Source organism: Tursiops truncatus, chromosome 1 (assembly GCF_011762595.2).
Source record: "Tursiops truncatus isolate mTurTru1 chromosome 1, mTurTru1.mat.Y, whole genome shotgun sequence".
Taxonomy (NCBI): Eukaryota; Metazoa; Chordata; class Mammalia; order Artiodactyla; family Delphinidae; genus Tursiops; species Tursiops truncatus.
This window is the reverse complement of record NC_047034.1, coordinates 105,797,478-105,816,088: the sequence shown is the minus strand read 5'-3', so window position 1 is coordinate 105,816,088 and position 18,611 is coordinate 105,797,478. Positions and strand designations below refer to the sequence as shown.

The following is an 18,611-nucleotide window of genomic DNA, read 5'->3' as shown; positions in this document are numbered from 1 at the left end:
TTGATTGGGTCAAGTTCCTAAACAAGGTCCATATATCATACTGGTGGTTAAGCCTCTTTCCACCCCAGAGCAGTCCCTCTGAAACACTACCCACCACCACTTTTCCCCTGTGCTGACTTGTTGAAGAAACCAAGTCAGGAATCTATCCTGTGGTTATGACCCACATTCTGGATTTGTTTGCTTTTCTAATTCGTTACATAACTTAGTCCTCAATCTGCCATATCTCCTATAACTGGTCTGCACTTAGAGTCACTATATAATATCCTTTCTTGAGTAGACAGAGCCAGACTTAGAATACCAGAGCTAGATACAGGTGAGAATGGTATTTTAGTTATGCCACTTATAAGCTGTGTGACCTTGGGCAAGTTACTAAACCTATTTAAGCCTCCACTGTTTCATTTGTAAAACAGGATTATAACAAATCATAACTTGAAGAATTTTGTAAATATAAAGTGACATAATAAGGGGATTAGATCAATATGGCAGAGTAGGAGGACATGGAGATCACCTCCCCTAACAAACACATCAGAAATACATCTACAGGGGGCTTCCCTGGTGGCGCGGTGGTTAAGAATCCACCTGCCAATGCAGGGACACGGGTTCGAGCCTTGGTCCGGGAAGATCCCACATCCCACGGAGCAACTAAGCCTGCATGCCATGACTACTGAGCCTGAGCCCTAGAGCCCGTGAGCCACAACTACTGAGCCCACGTGCCACAACTACTGAATCCCGTGCGCCTAGAGCCCGTGCTCCACAACAAGAGAAGCCACCGCAATGAGAAGCCTGTGCACCACAACAAAGAGTAGCCCCCACTCACCGCAGCTAGAGAAAGCCCATGCGCAACAACAAAGACCCAACACAGCCAAAAAAACAGATAAATAAAAATAAATAAATTTGCAAAAAAAAAAAAAAAAGAATGCACAGACTGAATATAGCATAGTAAGATGTTTAAAAAAAAAATACATCTACATGTGGAACGATTCGCATGGAAGACTAACTGGAAACTGACAGAACGCCTCTACAACCAAAGCTGCAAGAAAGATTTCCACTAACTGGGCAGAATGGAAAAAAGGCTTAGGGTAGGGAGCTCCGCCACAGTGAGGGAGCTGAAAGGTCTGAGAGAATCCTCCCCCTGGGGAGCAAGCGGGTTGAGCCACAGACAGGGTGTCCTAGTCCCAGGGTCCTACATGGAGGAGACAAGCCCTCTGGCTGCTGGGAGAATTGCTGGAACAGAGAGAACTGGAGAAGCCTAGACTTTACCTGTGAAGAGTACATGGGGTCTGGCCTCCCAATAAACAGGGCAGAGAGAGCTCTGCACTGGTGGCTGCTGGCTCGCTACATTTCCCAATCCAAGCAGAAAGAATACCCCAGCCTCACCCACTCCACATCACAGCTTGGCACTAGATCTGGGGCAGACACGTCCTGGGAGAAGACTCGATCTAGGGACACAGAGATGGCCTAGTGGCCTGGGTTGTGGTCCAGCTGGAGTGGTGGCCATTGTTAGCACTTACTCCTGCAATGCCTGGGAACCACCGCGACCAACATGATGAGGTCCCTTTCACAGACACATGAGTGTACCAGCTCCACCCACTCCACGCCAGAACTTGGCACTGGATCTTGGGCAGACAGGTCCTAGGAGAAGACTGCCACAGAGGCAGCCCAGATCTCTGGCGGCAGCATAGTCGCCTCATTTCCTACAGCCACTATGTCCCGGCCCCAGCCCCAGCCTAGTGAGTGCTTGGCCTGCCTACTCCACACCACAGCCTTGCACTAGATCAGGGATAACCACAACAGGGTTAGGGATGTGACTTTAGGTTGTGTCTGAGTGGAGCCACAGACACCTACTCAGGTGGTGCATCAGACCTCTGTGAGTTCACAAGCCAAACACTCAAGGGGAATGAAGCCTGATCAATCCAGAGCCTCAGTGCTTCTGCTCCAAAAACTGGTGAGCAGACCCTACCACTGACAGGGTGGCGACAGCCACAGAGCAGACAGGAAGTCCTGCTTCATACCCTGCACAGGCTCTAGATCCTCCAACACCAACCACAACCCCTAACAAGGTGATAACAGTCAGCACACCCTAAGGGAAGAGCTGGCTGGCATCCATATCAAAACCAGTCTTTGCACCAAAGACACTGGTTTGTGTCTTTGAAGGATATGCACAGTCTGCACAGGGATGCTCCAACATGAAAGCACCCCTACAAGACCACAATAGATAACCATTTCTCCCTAGTTCACAGAGAAAGAGAAAGTTAAGTCAAATGAAAAGGCAGAGGAAATTCTCCCAATTAAAAGAGCAAGAGAAAGCCCCTGAAAAAACTAAATAATGAAACATATAATCAGTCTACCAGACACTGAGTTCAAAGAGTTATTAATAAAAATGCTGACTGGATTAAGAAAGAGAACTGATCTAAACACAGATTGTTTCAACAAGGAACTAGAAACTATAAAGACCCAGCTGAAAACAGGTAATTGAATTTCTGAGACAAAAAGCACTCTAGGAATAATGAATAGCCATCTTAATGACACAAGAAATAATCTGGAAGATAAAATAAATCACCCAATCAGAACAACAGACAGAAAAACAAATAAAAAAAAAAAGAAAGCAACATATGAGATCAATGGGATAATATAAAGTGTGCCAATCTATGTATAATAGGGGTTCCAGAAGGTGAAGAGAGAGAGGGGATTGAAAATGTATTTAAAGAAATTATGGCTGAAATATCCCCAAACCTAAAGAAGGAAACAGGTATCTAGGTATAGGAATCACAGAGAGTCCCCAACAAGAGGAACTCAAACAGACCTACAGTAAGACATAATTAAAATAGCAAAAGTAAAAGAGAGAATTCAAAAGGCAGCAAGGGAAAAATCAAAGAATCATTTACAAGGGAACACCCATGAAACTATCAACTGATAGAGGACCCAGAAAAACAAAACACACAATGAAAGAGGGGAAATTGCACTACCACAGAGATTAAAAAAAAAACAAAAACAAAAGAGAATACTGTGAACAATTATGTGCCAACAAACTGGACAACCTAGCAAAAATGGACAAATTTCTACACATACAGCTTGCCAAGAATAAGTCAAGAAGAAACAATTTAGGGGCTTCCCTGGTGGCACAGTGGTTGAGAGTCCGCCTGCCGATGCGGGGGACACGGGTTTGTGCCCCGGCCCGGGAAGATCCCACATGCCGCGGAGCGGCTGGGCCCGTGAGCCATGGACGCTGAGCCTGCGCGTCCGGAGCCTGCGCGTCGGGAGCCTGCGCGTCCGGAGCCTGTGCTCCACGATGGGAGAGGTCGCAGCAGTGAGAGGCCCACGTACCACAAAGAAAAAAAAAAAAAAGAAGAAACAATTTAAACAGACCAATCACTAGAAGCAAAACAGAATCTGTAATTTAAAAAATTCCTCGCAGGCTTCCCTGATGGCGCAGTGGTTGAGAGTCTGCCTGCCGATGCAGGGGACATGGGTTCGTGCCCCGGTCCGGGAAGATCCCACATGCCGCGGAGTGGCTGGGCCCGTGAGCCATGGCTGCTAAGCCTGCGCGTCCGGAGCCTGTGCTCCGCAACGGGAGAGGCCACAACAGTGAGGCCCGCGTACCGCAAAAAATAAATAAATAAATAAAAATTCCTCGCAAACAAAAGATCAGGACTCAATGGCTTCAATGGGGAATTCTACCAAACAAACAAAAAAAGAACTTATTCTTCTCAAAGTATTCCAAAAAACTGAAGAAGAGGGAAAACTCCCAAATTCACTCTACAAGGCCGCCATTACCCTGATACAAAACCAGACAAAGACACTACAAAAAAAGAAAATTATTACAGGCCAATATCTTTGATGAATATAGAGGCAAAAATCCTCAACAAAAGATTAGCAAACTGAATCCAACAATACTTAAAGAGGATCATATACCATGATCAAGTTGGATTTATTCCAGTGTCACATGCATGGTTCAACATACACAAATCAATCAATGTGATACACCATATCAACAAAAGGAAACACAAAAACTACATGTATTCTCAATAGATGCAGAAAAAGCATTTGACAGAATTCAACAACCATTCATGGTAAAAACTCTTGTCAAAGTGGGTATACAGGGAACATATTTCAACATAATAAAGACCATTTATGACAAACCCACAGGTAACATAATATTCAATGGTTAAAAGCTGAAAGCCTTCCCACTAAATTCAGGAACAAGACAAGGATGCCTTGTCTTTCGCTGCTTTTATTTAACATAGTATTGGAAGTCCTAGACACAGCAATAGGACAAGAAGAAGAAATAAAAGGTATCCAAATTGAAAGGGAAGAGGTCAAACTGTCACTATTTGCAGATGACATGATACTCTATGTAGAGAACCATAAAGTCTCACACAAAACCCATTAGAACCAATAAATGAATTCAGCAAAGTTGTAGAATACAAGATTAAGATACAGAAATCTATTGCTTTTCTATTCCCAAGTAATAAAATATCAGAAAGTGAATGTAAAAAAAAATCCTATTTAAAATCACATAAAAACAAAACAAAACAAAAAACTTAGGAAGAAACTTAATGAAGGAGGTGAAAGATTTATACACTGAAAACTATAAAACACTGATACAGGAAATTGAAGATGATTCAATGAAATGAAAAGATAACCTGTGCTCTTGAGTTGGAAGAATTAATATTGTTAAAATGGCCATACTACCCAAAGCAACCTACAAATTTAATGTGATCCCTATCAAATTGCCCATGAAATTTTTCACAGAACTAGAATAAATAATCCTAAAATTTATAGGGATAGGGAGGGTGGGAGGGAGACACAAGAGGGAGGGCATATGGGGATATATGTATACATATAGCTGATTCACTTTGTTATACAGCAGAAACTAACACACCATTGTAAAGCAATTATACTCCAATAAAGATGTTAAAAAAAAATTTATAGGAACCATAAGAGATCCAGAATTGCCAAAGCAATCCTGACGACAAAGAACAAAGCAGTAGGTACAACACTCCCAGACTTCAGACAATACTACAAAGCTACAGTAATCAAAATAGCATGGTTTTGGCACAAAAACAGACACCTACATTAATGGAACAGACTAGAGAGACCAGGAATAAACCCACCCAGCTGTGGTCAACTAATCTATGACAAAGTAAGCAAGAATATACATGGAGAAAAGATAATCTCCTCAATAAGTGGTGCTGGGAGAACTGGACAGACACATGTAAAACAATAAGGTTAGATCATATACAAAAATAAACTCAAAATAGCTTGAAGACCTAAATGTAAGATATAACATCATAAAACACCTAGAAGAGAACATATGTGAAACAGTCTTTGACATAAATGGTAGCAATATTTTCTTAATTAGCCTCCCAAGGCAAAAGAAATAAAGGAAAAAATAAACAAATGGGACCTAATTAAACTTAAGTTTTTGCACAGCAAAGGAAACCATCAATGAAACAAAAAGACAACCTACAGAATGGGAGAAAATTCCATTTACAATGGAAGGAACCCAAGCATCAACAGATGACTGGCATAAGAAGATGCAGTATATATACAATGGAATATTACTCAGCCATAATAAAGAATGAAATATTGCCATTTGCAGCAATGTGGATGGACCTAGAGAATATTATGCTTAGTAAAGTAAGTCATACAGAGAAAAACAAATACTATATGACAGCACTTATATGTGGAATCTAAAAATACAAATGAATGTATATACAAAACAGAAACAGGCTTACAGACATAGAAAACAAACTTATGATTATCAAAGAGTGTGCAGGGGGAGGGAATTAGGAGTATGTGATTAACAGATACAAACTACTATACATAAAATAGATAAGCAACAAAGATTTACTGTGTAACACAAGGAATTATACCCAATATCTTATAATAACCTATGATGAAATATAATCTGCAAAAAAATGGATTCACTAAGCTGTACACCTGAAACTAACATAATATTATAAATTAACTATACTTCAATTAAAAAAAATAAAATAAAGTGAGATATTGAATAAAATGCCCAGCAATATGCCTGATACATAGACAGGCAAGCAGCTGCCCAGTGAAGGTCAGGTCTAGCTGATGACAAGAGATAATTTCAGTTTATATAACAGAAATACCCATTCTAATAAAATAATTATAAAGTATCTAAAAAATTATGTTTTTTGGACATTGCAGAATATGTGCACTATTATTTCTGTAAGTGATTAAGCAATACTTACAGCAGAAGTAGAGAGTCCAAGTATTTTTGAAGCACAAATTGTCTTCAGGAATTTAGGTCTACTGCCAAGGGTGCACAGTCTCGCCCGGGCCAAAAACATGCTACAGGACAAAAGAAAAAATTTTAAAGGGAGTAAATATATACTTATATCACTATTAAACATTTATAGCTAGGTGATAGACCATAAACTTGTATAAAATAAAAATAAAATTTATTGATAGCTGAGTTTTCTTTCTATGATATAATCTCTCATCACTGGAATCATTCTAATAGAATCCTCCTTATACAAATTTATGCATGTGTCGTTTTAAAGTAGAGATCTGTAAGGATATGGTGAATTTAAAAAACAAAGTTCTAATTTAGTCAAGAGCATTAAACTACAGGAAGTAAAAGTTCCATTCCTAGTAGGCATAAAATCCAGAATATTTCAGTCTAAGAACTACTTAAATTTCAGAATCATCTGGAGAAGTCACTAGTAAAAATGCAATTTGTAACAGTAAATTAAAGTTGTTAGAAACAGGTTATTTAGAAAGTTGTTTGAAAAGGATTATAGTAGGTCCTTGATAAATATGAAGAATATACGAATGAATCTTCCCTTATTTTCTCAGGCGGTATTGCCTTCAACAATTCCAGAAGATAGCTAGGTAGCTGGAAATCTATTGAAATGGCTTGCTAAGAGGCATGAATCTAGATTACTTCTCTACTTGTAAGGAAATCATTATCAATCATGGGTCAAAGTAGGGAGATCAAAGCAAAATGGAATTCTTATTATACTGCCATTTAGAAGTGAAAGCATTCAGGAAAGCAGAAACTTCCCATAAGGTTTTACTCTGACAATGTTCTATCAGTGGATGGCATTTCCTTCATCTCTAATAATCAAACTTTTAGAAAAAAAGACACACTTTATTGATTCAAAGGGACCACTGAAACTATCAATAGCTATGAATCTCTTTAAGTTACCAAAATGTGAAGGCTACAGATGTGAAAAATAATATATTGGATGTTTCTTAAAAAGTGAAATAGAAATTCCTTACCTTGTCAATAAAATTCAGCTTAAATGACAGCCTCTTAGCCATTCTACATCACATCAGCTTAGGTTAATTCTCTGCAAAGCACTTTCTGTTTGTTTGGCTGACCACTCACTCATTCATTTGATAATTTAATGTAAGCGCCATGAACAGGGGGTCCTGGTGCGTTTAGTTCACCACTGTCTTCTCTGGCACATAGGAGGCACGTGATAAATAAATGTGTCAAATGACTGAATGAATACATAAAATCACATTATAAATTAATGATTTAAGTGAACTATTTATAATGAGTCCTTTTACGAATATTGATTCCTTTGTAAAGTAAATAATTACCTCTTATGTTTTACGTCTTTCAAGTCAAAGAGCAGGTTTTCTTAAATCAAGAAATGCCTATTCTTTGGTCATTAATAGTTCTGTTCAGGAATAAAATATTAATTGGATTAGGCAGTAGGGCTAGTTCTGAGGAAAGGTATTACCAAACAACAGTGACTATGTTGAACAATCTTCATTCAGTATCATAGAGTTATTTGATTTAGGACAATATATTTTTCAGAAAAAAAATGCCCATTTATTTAAATTCAACCTAATTTATTTGTTATTAAGGAAAGTATAAGTAAAATTATTTCTTGCAAGTAGAAAAGTGAGAGAAACCTCTTCTACCTTCTTCAGATAAATGGGGTTGGGGAGCTGGGAGGGGAGCAAACAGGACTAGGAGTCAGGATACCTGGATTCTAACCCTTATTTTTGATATTAAAAAAAGGTTTCTATCCTGGGACAATTCCCTAACCTTTGGTGGGCCTTAGTTTCCCCATACTTCAAAACAGATGAATAAATGAATCCTTGGTTTCAAGGTAATCTCAGAAAGTGCTGTACGTCAGTGGCTGGTTGTGTGTGACCTCAGGCTGCAGGTCTTGGGAGATTCCCCCCAGGTTGGGTGAGCCACACCCTCTGGCCACCACACCTCAATACCCATTCCCCTTTGGAAATTGACACTAAATCTACCTGTTTTCATCTGGAAATCCCAAAGCCTGATTCCCACCTCTTCTTCCCTGTTTTCTGCAGCACATTACCACCATAATGCAAAGTATTGCCTGGAAACTGACCCAGCCCTTCATTTCTCTTCCACTTTCCAAACTTTCTACTGTGTCTTTCGGAACGGCTGCACCATTCTCAGCGAATCCCATTACATCTTTATGGTTTCAGAGTGTTCCTTGTACCTCCTAGCTTGAACTGAAACCTTATTGCTCCCTGAAGATACCACTCCTATATGCCTCAGTGTCAGCTTTTGCTTGTATATGCCTCACTTATCTCTTTCTTACCGTCTATTTTACCATTACCAGACTACTACTTCCGTCATCTGCTTCAATGATATTATCTTCTGGCCTGCTGATAACTCCTTGTCATTCATTAGAGATTTTGTCATTAGGCACACAGTTTTCTTCTCAACTCTAAGTACTGTGATCATCCCAGGTAATTCCCATGTCTTCAGAGATGGTCCATCCAACAACTGACATCCCTGTGCCCATCACTATTCTCTTCCATCCCACCCTAGGCACTCTCTCCTATAGTCACACCCTGCACCTTGCCATTACCTCAATCTGGTCTAATTCCAAAACAATTAATTGAAGTATTCTGATCTTTGACCATAAACTACCTATCCTTCCAATTTGCTTACTTATTCCAATGATTACTATTCTTAAATATCATTAAGATCTCTAGGAGGCTGCCTCTCCTTTTCTCAATCAGACCTCACCTTCCTTTATTTTCCAATTTAGATGCCAGTTCCACTGCTTCAATAATGTTCTTTACAATGCCCTAACTCCCCGTCTGTCTTTTATAGATAGGTATCTATAAAACCCTGGCCCTGGATGAACTCAATTACAGTGTCTGTTTTTCCTATGGCCCATGAAGCTGTGGCCTGCTGGAGAAAATCACACAGGATAGGATCGGTTTCACCACAAATTATGGTCATTAATCTCAAATTGACCCCCAACACTCTCCAGCATTTCTACTATATTTTATAGGTACAGGATGGGAGAATATACTCCCCCAAAAATTGCCACTTTGGCCTAAGGATTATTGTGAGCTAAAGGCACTGGAAAAACAGCCGAGGCAAGAAGAGTGATCTGATCTCCCCCTTTCTTCCTGAAAACAGGAGATAAAATTCCCATGTGAAAGATACCTGCCCTATACTGGGAAAAAAGAAACACTCTTAGACAGGGAGTTAAAGCTGAGAGAATTCTGTACAAACAGACCTTGTTAAAATAATTCTTATCTTCCTTTAGTCTCCCTGTATTTTTTGGTTACTTTTCCACAATGGCCTCTCTTTGTTCAATCTAGCATAAAAGCACTTGGTTTTGCTACTTCTTTGGGTCTTCATTTCCTTGTGAAAGTTCCTGTGTCACACAGAACTTTTATTAAATGTGTGCTTTTCTCCTGTTAATCTGTATTATGTCAGTTTAATTCTTGGGCCCACCCAAAAGCCATAAGAGAATAGGCAATATTTCTCTCCCATAGTACAAAATGATTAAATTTTTCCCACACTCCTCTAACATAAAACCCTCCTTAGTCTAAGCAGATGACCTTGCTCTCTATCACAGAGAAAACAGAAGCCATCAGACGCGAATTCTTTCAACCTACCCACGTGTAAAAAAACAAACCTAAAAATATTCCTTTTTTCTTCCTACTATAATAAAGGAAGTGACCCTGCTACAAAAGGACAGTCCCTCCTCCCATGACTTAGATGTCATTCCTCTCCCCTCCACAGAGACTTTGCTCCATTGATTATTACCCCTCTCCTCGGCATATTCAGCTTTCCTTGCTCAAGTCTCCTCTAGTTATTGGGTTGGCCAAAAAGTTTAAGGTAAAAATAAAAGACACATTATTCATTTTCACCAAGAACTTCATTGAACAATGAATTCACTGTTTTGTTCCACGACCTTCTGCCATTTTTCAGGCAACTTCATAATTCCATCTTCCCAAAACTTTTTATCTTTTTGAGCAAAGAATTGTTCCAGGTGCCTTTTACAGTCTTCGAGGGAATTAAAATTTTTTCCATTAAGAGAATTTTATAAAGACCGAAATAAATGGAAATCCAAAGGTACAATGTCTGGTAAATATGGCAGATGAATCAGAACTTCCCAGCCAAGCTGTTTTTGTCTGGTCATCAAAGAAACATGTGGTCTTGCATTATCTTGATGGAAGATCATGCGTTTTCTGTTGACTAATTCCGGACGCTTTTTGTCAACTGTTGCTTTCAGTTGGTCTAATTGGGAGCAGTACTTGTTGGAATTAATCGTTTGGTTTTCTGGAAGGACCTCATAATAGAGGACTCCCTTCCAATCCCACCATATACACAAGATCACCTTCTTTAGGCGAAGACCAGCCTTTGATGTGGTTGCTGGTGGTTCATTTCCCTTGCCCCATGATCTCCTCCATTCCACATTATTGTACAGTATCCACTTTTCATCGCCTGTCCCAATTTGTTTTAAAAACGTAACATTTTCATTACGTTTAAGTAGAGAATTGCATGCGGAAGTACGGTCAAGAAGGTTTTCTTCGCTTAACTTATGTGGAACCCAAACATCAAAGTGATTCACATAACCAAGCCGATGCAAATGATTTTCAATGCTTGATTTGGATATTTTGAGTATGTCAGCTATCTCCCAAGTGGTATAACGTTGATTGTTGTCAATCAATGTCTCGATTTGATCACTATCAACTTCAACTGGTCTACCCAACCATGGAGTGTCACCCAGCGAGAAATCTCCAGCACAAAACTTCACAAAACACTTTTGACACGTTCAGTCACTCACAGCACCTTCTCCATACACTGCAGAAATCTTTTTTTGCGCTTAGGTTGCGTTTTTACCTTTCTTGAAATAATAAAGCATAATATGCCGAAAATATTGCTTTTTTCTTCCATCGTCAATATTAAAATGGCTATACAAAAATTCACCAATTTTGGGGGCTTCCCTGGTGGCGCAGTGGTTGAGAGTCCGCCTGCTGATGCAGGGGACACAGGTTCGTGCCCCGGTCCGTGAAGATCCCACGTGCCGCAGAGCGGCTAGGCTCGTGAGCCATGGCCGCTCAGCCTGCGCGTCCAGAGCCTGTGCTCCGCAACGGGAGAGGCCACAGCAGTGAGAGGCCCGCGTACCGCAAAAAAAAAAAAAAAAAAAAATTCACCAATTTTGATAAGTTTTTTAAAATGCACGCTGATTTGAAAGCTGTCACAATACAATCTAATAAAATTGTTTCGAATGAAGTTAAAGACAACCAAGTGCTACTAGAGCCATCTTATTGAAAAAAACCGAACTTTTTGGCCAACCCAATGAAAACATATCATTTTATTAACTGTCCACTTTCCTCAATCTATACTCCCTAACCCAGTGCAATCTGATTTTTGTACCCATCATTCCATAGAGGCAGCTCTTGCGCAAGTCAATTTTGACATTCATATTGTTAAATTCACTGGACATTTTGCAATTCTCACTTTCCTTGAGCTCTCTGCAGCTTTAGATCAGCTGGTCAAGCCCTGTCTCCTCCCAGAAACACCATTTTCCCTTGGCTTTTGACCTATGACAATCTCTCATTTTCCCAAACTTAACTGACAGAATTCCTCAATGCCCAGATCTTTTTTCTTCTCACTCATTACTCTCTCACTAGGTAATTTCATTGTAAAAGGAACTGTGAGGGCACCAGTGAATTATCGGCTCCAAAGAAATCTAAGCAGGCTGATAGATACAAATTCAGAACCCCTGAAGCTTTTTTCTTCTGTACTTTAAATAAACATTTTTTGAGCAGCACTTTTCTAAAGCAATTAACATTTCATATGCATATTCACCGAGAAGCTAAATGAATAGATTGGGATGTCATTGAAAAGTTGGACAAAATCAAAAGGTATATGGCTTTTCATTTTAAACAATATTTTCACTGTTTCATTTATACTTAAAAACAGAGTTCTGTGAAGAAAATCAGGAAATTGTGAATCAGGGTATCTAGTAAACCTGATTATGGCATACTATACATAAGATAAACTCCACAGTCATATACACATGATCAATAGAAAATTAAACTATTTATTATCATTGGTGTAGGCTGTTTAAAATGAAGATACAGAAGATATGTGTGGCACAGCTTGAGGGGACCTGAAGCTGAGAAGGCTGATGGATTGTTGGAGAATCCAGAGCTAAAAGATGAATAAAGCAGTCAAGATGAACTGTAAAAAGTTTGAAACTCTGGACTTAAACCCAGATAATCAATTCATAACCACTTTGCATATGTGGAGGAGAGGTAGGAAAAGATTTAGTGAATTTCACAAAGTACAGATGTTCAGGTTAACAGCAAGCTCAAGGAAGATTAATGTGAGGTGACTGCAAAAAGGCCTAGTGCTAATGAATGCACAACCCAGGTTAAGAGTCTGACCCAAGGAAAGTTTATTTCCACCTCACGCTGTACCTGTTGGTCCACTTCTAGAATGTTTATAAGGCTTACTGATACAACATAGGGCATATAGGAGGTGAACAAGATACTGGCGCGGGAAATACAGTGGGAATAAGCCTCAAAGCCATGTCACTGAAGCAAGAATGGGAAAAATCAGCCATACTGAGCCGGCACAAGACTTAAGTTAGGAGACATGATCCTGAAATTGCTGAAAAGCTGTTTTGTGAAAATGGGATTCGTGTAATTAATTACAAATTTCTGCAGAGGGAAGGAATCTGGCTGTCCGGTTTAAGTTGTCACGAGTTTGGTTTCAGCCCCACGTGAGTTAACTTTGTAATAGTGGGTGTGCAGCCCAGTGTGGAAGGAGCCAGCTGCCCGGCTGCACCCTCAGGTAGCAGCAGGGGAGCCGCGCGCCAGCAAGACGGAAGAATGTCCGTACTGGCTGGGGTCTCCAAAAGCAACAGATTGGGCCTCTTTTTTCTTTTATCTTAAAAACTATGGGTTCCACTAAGAGTCACTTACGTGGCAAGTGAGCAGCCTTGTTCCTTTTTTTAAATTGATTATACCGATTACGGATGAACTGGAAGAATACAGATTACGGATGAACTGGAGTCGGTGTCAGCTTCCCACACCGTTTACAAAATGCCCAAATTGCAAAAATGAAGCGCAAAAGGAGGAGACAAGGACCGGGGTCCAAGGGACCCCACCCTATAAGACCAGTCACCTCAGGGCCATTCCCTCTCTAGAGCAAGCAAACTCTGAAATTCCAGCGCTGACCCTCTGCTACCAGCCCCGTGGGCCGCCAGGGCCGGGGGTCAGCGGCCCAGGCCCGCGCTCCCGCCTCCGCTCCGAACGGCGAGTCCGAATGCTGAAGGAAATCCAGCCCCGGCTCTTCCTCCCAGCCCGCCAGGCGCGCGGCCGGGCGAGCGCACCCCAGCTAGGCCTCCCTCCCTCCCAACCTCCCTCCGCGCGTCTCCGCACCCGAGACCACTGCCCTCAGCCCCACCAAGTGACCACCTTGCGCCCCACTCACACCCGTCACGCGAACACCTTGTCTCCCTGAGTTCCAGTCCCGCGAAGCCTCAAGAGCCTGATGGGCCGGGACTCGGACGTGGGGGCGGAGCCTGGAAGGGATTGACTGTGGGGTCGGGATTCCAAACGCCGATTGGTTGAGGGACAGTCCGGGGTAGCGGACTGGACGCAACTGGGCGGGCGTGGAGAAGGGGGAGGTGAAAGGCGCCGGGCACAGGAGAGTAAGGGGGCGGGAGGGAGGTGCGTGGGGATGTGGCCGGGGATTGGCTGTGGTGTCTAGACTCGGGCGTGATGTGCTGTGAGGACAGCCGGGAACCGGGACTGGACTTGGCAGGTGGAGGTGCGGAGCCGGATCAGGGCCTTGCAATAGACGCGGGTCTAGGTGAGGGGTGGAATGGGGCGGAGGCTTGTATATAGCCGGGATTGGGTATGAAGTTGAGGTCTAATTGGATGTATGTGACCTATTGATTTGGGGCGGGTTATAGGACAAAGGATTGATTTGGAAGAAAAAGCAAGCTGTGGGGTCACAGGGCTTAGCTGAGGGGAAGCATGTAGTTTGAACGATGTTAGAAGGTGCCAGAGAGGGCAAGACTAAAGAGAGTGTGCGAAAAGTTTTGTAGATGTATTTATCACCTATGACGGTGGTGAGGGGGGAAAAAAAGGAACTTTACTTTCCTGAACAGTAAAACGAATTCGATCAGAGAACCGGGAATGGAATAGGGTATGAAACTGAGAAGGAAAATAAGTGACACTTTAAACGTGAAGAAGAAAAATTGGCTAAGAGAAAAAGGAACACCAGAAATTACTCCTTTATTGAGGGCAGTGTTAGCCAAAGGAGAGGTTCTGGTAAGAATTAGGTTTCATAAGTAGATTTTCCTTATCTCCTAATTTAAGACAATGAGAGGATAGAAGGAGTTGGGGAACAGTAGCTTGTTATTCAACTGCAGAAGGAAGAACAAAGATAATCTCTGGTTGAAGGAATCTACTCTGCACCTAGGTACTGCGAGATTCAGAAGATTATCAGGTGAATGGAGAGATGCTTGTGTACAATAGGGACAAGTATTTGAGCATGTATTGGGTGATTTGGAGGGGAGGGTTCAAGGAAATGGAGATTCATGCTGTTTTGGGTGCTGTCTGGAAGTGGGGGTGATTATTAGATTGGGCATCATAATACATCTTATGTAGAAGAAGGGAGGAAAATTGCAAGGCTAAGTCTGTAGTTGGTAAAGAAGCAATGGTTTTGCTAACCGGGAGAAGAGGAGGTTTGCTATTTTTGTAGTTTGCAGTGACCTTGTTTTTATTGGAGTTTAAGCAAGTTTATTGAGTGATCTTATCTGTTGTCTCATTTCATCATAACCAGAGAGTGACTGATGTTAGTGTTCTGTCCGATTTTTCTATTTTACAGGGGAACACCAGGGCTAGTTCCTAACAATACCGAAGCCTTAAGGGGAAGTGTCAGTTCAGTTCCTGATGGCAAGTACTGCTTATCTTTTTCTCATATTTAACAAATACGTGAATTGGAAACATGGGTGTGGAGGCTTCTGGGGGAAATGAGGCAGAGAAAGTGAGTGTCTCAAACCTTAAAGAGGAAGAAACAGGCAATAGACAAGTAAGTATATACAATGACTTCAGATGGTGATAAGTGCTATGAAAGAAGCAATGAGGGGTGAAGACTGCAGAGAGTTTAAATACGATAGTCAGGATAGGCTTTTTTTGAGAAGGTAACATTTGAACCAGAATTGAATGATAAAGGCACAACTTTGCAAAAAATTATTCTGGATAGGAAAATAGCAGTTGAAAAGGCTCTGATATGAGAATAAACTTGGCATGCAAGGAATAAGAAAGAGGCCAGTGTGTCTAATGCACTGTAATCCAGGGGAAAGTGCTTCCAGATTAGGGTGGAGAGAAAGGCAGGGACCAGATCACGCAGAGCCTTGAAGACCACAGAAAGTTTCAATTTTATATTGGTGTAGCCATTGGAAGATCTTAAGCAGAGGAATAATATAATCTTAATTACATTTTAAAAAGTCACTCTAGTTACTTTGGAGAAGAGACTTGCAGGTAGGCGAGAGTAGAAGCAGGAAGGAGGAGGTTAGGAGGTTGTTAGTGGGAGATATGATGTTGTCTGGGCTATGGTGGTGGCAGAGGAAGAAAAGAGGGCTAGGGTCACAACGTTCATTCTGCCAACATTCACTTATTCCTCTTTTTCAGCTCTACCACTCCACAGTCACCTCTGCCTAGTTTGTCCTAATTCATACACTCTCTGTTTACCCTCTTCAGAGTATAAACTTCCAATCTCTTGCTGAAGTGAAGGAGGAAATTTGGTGGGGATGTGCAAACTTGCAGTGGGGATCTGAGGATCTAGTTGTTTCTTAGAAAGGCCTTTAAATGACCCTAGTGTTTTTAGTCCTGAACCTTTGGAGAGTTCTGTGGGGGTGGATCTAGTTGCTTTTTTGGCTTTCTTTATGACTAGTCTGGGATTAACCGTTTTTGAATCTGCTGTCAATTTCTACCTGCCTGTTTGCTTTCTAAGGTCTATAAATTTGTTGTCACTGTCTTTCCCCTTGTTCATTTTCTCATAGGGTTATGGCTTAAAAGAACCTCCTCACTGTTATTTCAGTGTGGTTTAAGTAGAGAGAGAGAGTATAAATATGTTTGATTTGCCATCTCTTATTGTTGTTATTGGTTTACATGCACGTTCATTCAATGGTTGGAAGACCAAATGCTGGGCATTCAAATACTTTGTTCATATGCCAAGGTTTGTGTTATTGTTTTTTTTTTTTTTTTTTTGCGGTACGCGGGCCTCTCACTGTTGTGGCCTCTCCAGTTGCAGAGCACAGGCTCCAGACGCGCAGGCGCAGCGGCCATGGCTCACAGGCCCAGCCGCTCCGCGGCATGTCGGATCTTCCCGGACCGGGACACGAACCTGTGTTCCCTGCATCAGCAGGCGGACTCTCAACCACTGCGCCACCATGGAAGCCCTGTGTTATTCTTTATACTCATGTTGGCTTTTAAAACAGAAATGTAAGTGACTCCTTGGAATTAATAACTAAAGGCTGTGCTTTTCTTATATCTTGTGCTCATTTGTTTTCTGAATAAAAAGATGGTATCTCCCTTTTAAAGTCTTTTCCACTTTCTCATACAGAGGGCTAAAAATATTCTGAAATACAGCAGAGAGAAGGCAGTATAGCTTAGTTGGCAAGCCAACCTGTCTGGTTCAGGTCTCAACTCTGCAATTTTCTAGCGGTGTAAACTTGGGCAAGTTACTTCATTTCTCTGTATTTCAATTTCCTTATCGGTAAAATGTGTGTAATAGAACATTACTTACAGTGCTATTTTAAGGATTAAATGACTTCATAGACTGAAAAAAAAAAAAAACCCTTAGAATTGTGCTTGGTTCTTACTAAGTACTATACAATTTTTCCTTAAGAAAAAGGGAAAGAGAATCTTTAGGATAGGGCTGCTAGTTATGCCCCAATATTTAGTATTCTTTTCTTCTATAGTAATACAACCCCCAAATTTCAGCAGAGTATATGAGTGCTTGGTATAAAGACTGGATTTCCAGTCTTTGTTTTAGCTGGGTGGGGGCCATATGACTAAATTCTAGCCAACGGGATATAAGTGGAAGCTATATGTGCTGCTTCCAGGAAATGTCTTGAAGGATCATATGCCCTTATTGCTCCCTCTGTTTGTGGTTTCCCTGACAGTTTGAGTACAGACATGTTGGCTACTACCCTCTTGCACAACCAGGTAGAATCTTCAAGTTGAAGATGGTAGAACAATAGTATGGAAGACAAGGAGCCTGAGACCTGATATCATGAAGCTACCACTCTAGCTCCAGACCTACTGTATTGACATAAGAGAGAAATCAACCTCAATTTTGTTTAAATCTTTTGTATAGGTTTCCTGATATGCAGTCATAGTACTGCTGTGATGGTTTACTGACTCCTCTCATTTGCTCACCAAAGACATCTCACTTTACATGGACCTTGCAGGCGACAATAGAATGGCAGAGAGGAGAACAAAGTGGAAGATACAAGCAATGCCTTATTATCTGGAGTAATAAGGCCACTTCTCAAGCAGCATCTGTCCCTTGTAGGTATTAAGGGTCAGGCAGGCAGAACTACATTCTTCCTTTACTCATAATACTCAAGCAGTACTAGGAAGGACCTGCTCCAGGAAAAAATGACAATTAAGTCTGGGTTTGTAAGTTCCTAAAGTGTTTTCCATCTTACACTCTTGCTATAAAGAGTTATGTTCTTGAAAGTTGCTGAGAGTAAATCTTAAGTGTTTTCAACATACGCATGCACACACACACACCCACACAGAAAAGAGTTAACTATGTTAATTGTGTGAGGGGATGTATGTGTTAATTATCTTGATCTTTGTAATCATTCTACAATGTATATATATATATGGAATCACCATGTTGTCTACTTCAAATATATATGATTATATCTGTCAAAAGAGTTATGTTTAGAGGACAGACAGCAGAAACAAGAAGAACTACAATTCTGCAGCCTGTGGAATGAAAATCGCATTCACAAAAAGATAGACAAAATGAAAAGGCAGAGGGCTATACATCAGATGAAGGAACAAGATAAAATCCCAGAAAAACAACTAAATAAAGTGGAGATAGGCAACCTTCCAGAAAAAGAATTCAGAATAATGATAATGAAGATGACCCAGGACCTCAGAAAAAGAATGGAGGTAAAGACTGAGAAGATGCAAGAAATGTTTAACAAAGACCTAGAAGAATTAAAGAACAAACACATAGAAAAATTAAACACACAGAAATGAACAATACAATAACTGAAATGAAAAATACACTAGAAGGAATCAGTAGCAGAATAACTGAGGCAGAAGAACGGATAAGTGACCTGGAA

General features: G+C 40.9%; 1 protein-coding gene and 1 long non-coding RNA gene across 17 annotated transcripts in view; one reads left to right on the top strand and one right to left on the bottom strand.

The window, feature by feature from the left end:
- Positions 1 to 13,887, bottom strand: part of KYAT3 (kynurenine aminotransferase 3) — a 54,504-nt gene extending 40,617 nt beyond the window's left edge. For 2 of the 14 annotated variants that reach the window (XM_073787631.1, XM_073787626.1), the window contains exon 1: positions 6,225 to 7,243. Coding sequence is in view for 11 of the 14 variants with exons in the window: in XM_073787673.1 (XP_073643774.1) it covers positions 6,225 to 6,386 (162 nt within the window). In the remaining 3 variants the exon portion in view is untranslated. The other 12 variants (XM_019920035.3, XM_073787660.1, XM_019920036.3 and 9 more) reach the window with 12 other exon arrangements.
- Positions 13,888 to 13,939: 52 nt separating this feature from the next.
- LOC141275702 (uncharacterized) lies at positions 13,940 to 16,841 on the top strand. 3 transcript variants are annotated; one of them, XR_012323918.1, is made up of 4 exons: positions 13,940 to 14,065; positions 14,620 to 14,749; positions 15,131 to 15,198; positions 16,553 to 16,841. It is a non-coding gene; the product is annotated as an uncharacterized lncRNA (long non-coding RNA). The 3 variants fall into 3 exon arrangements; XR_012323917.1 differs by having other exon boundaries at positions 14,000 to 14,107; XR_012323916.1 differs by lacking the exon at positions 13,940 to 14,065 and having other exon boundaries at positions 14,128 to 14,749.
- Positions 16,842 to 18,611: the final 1,770 nt, after the last annotated feature.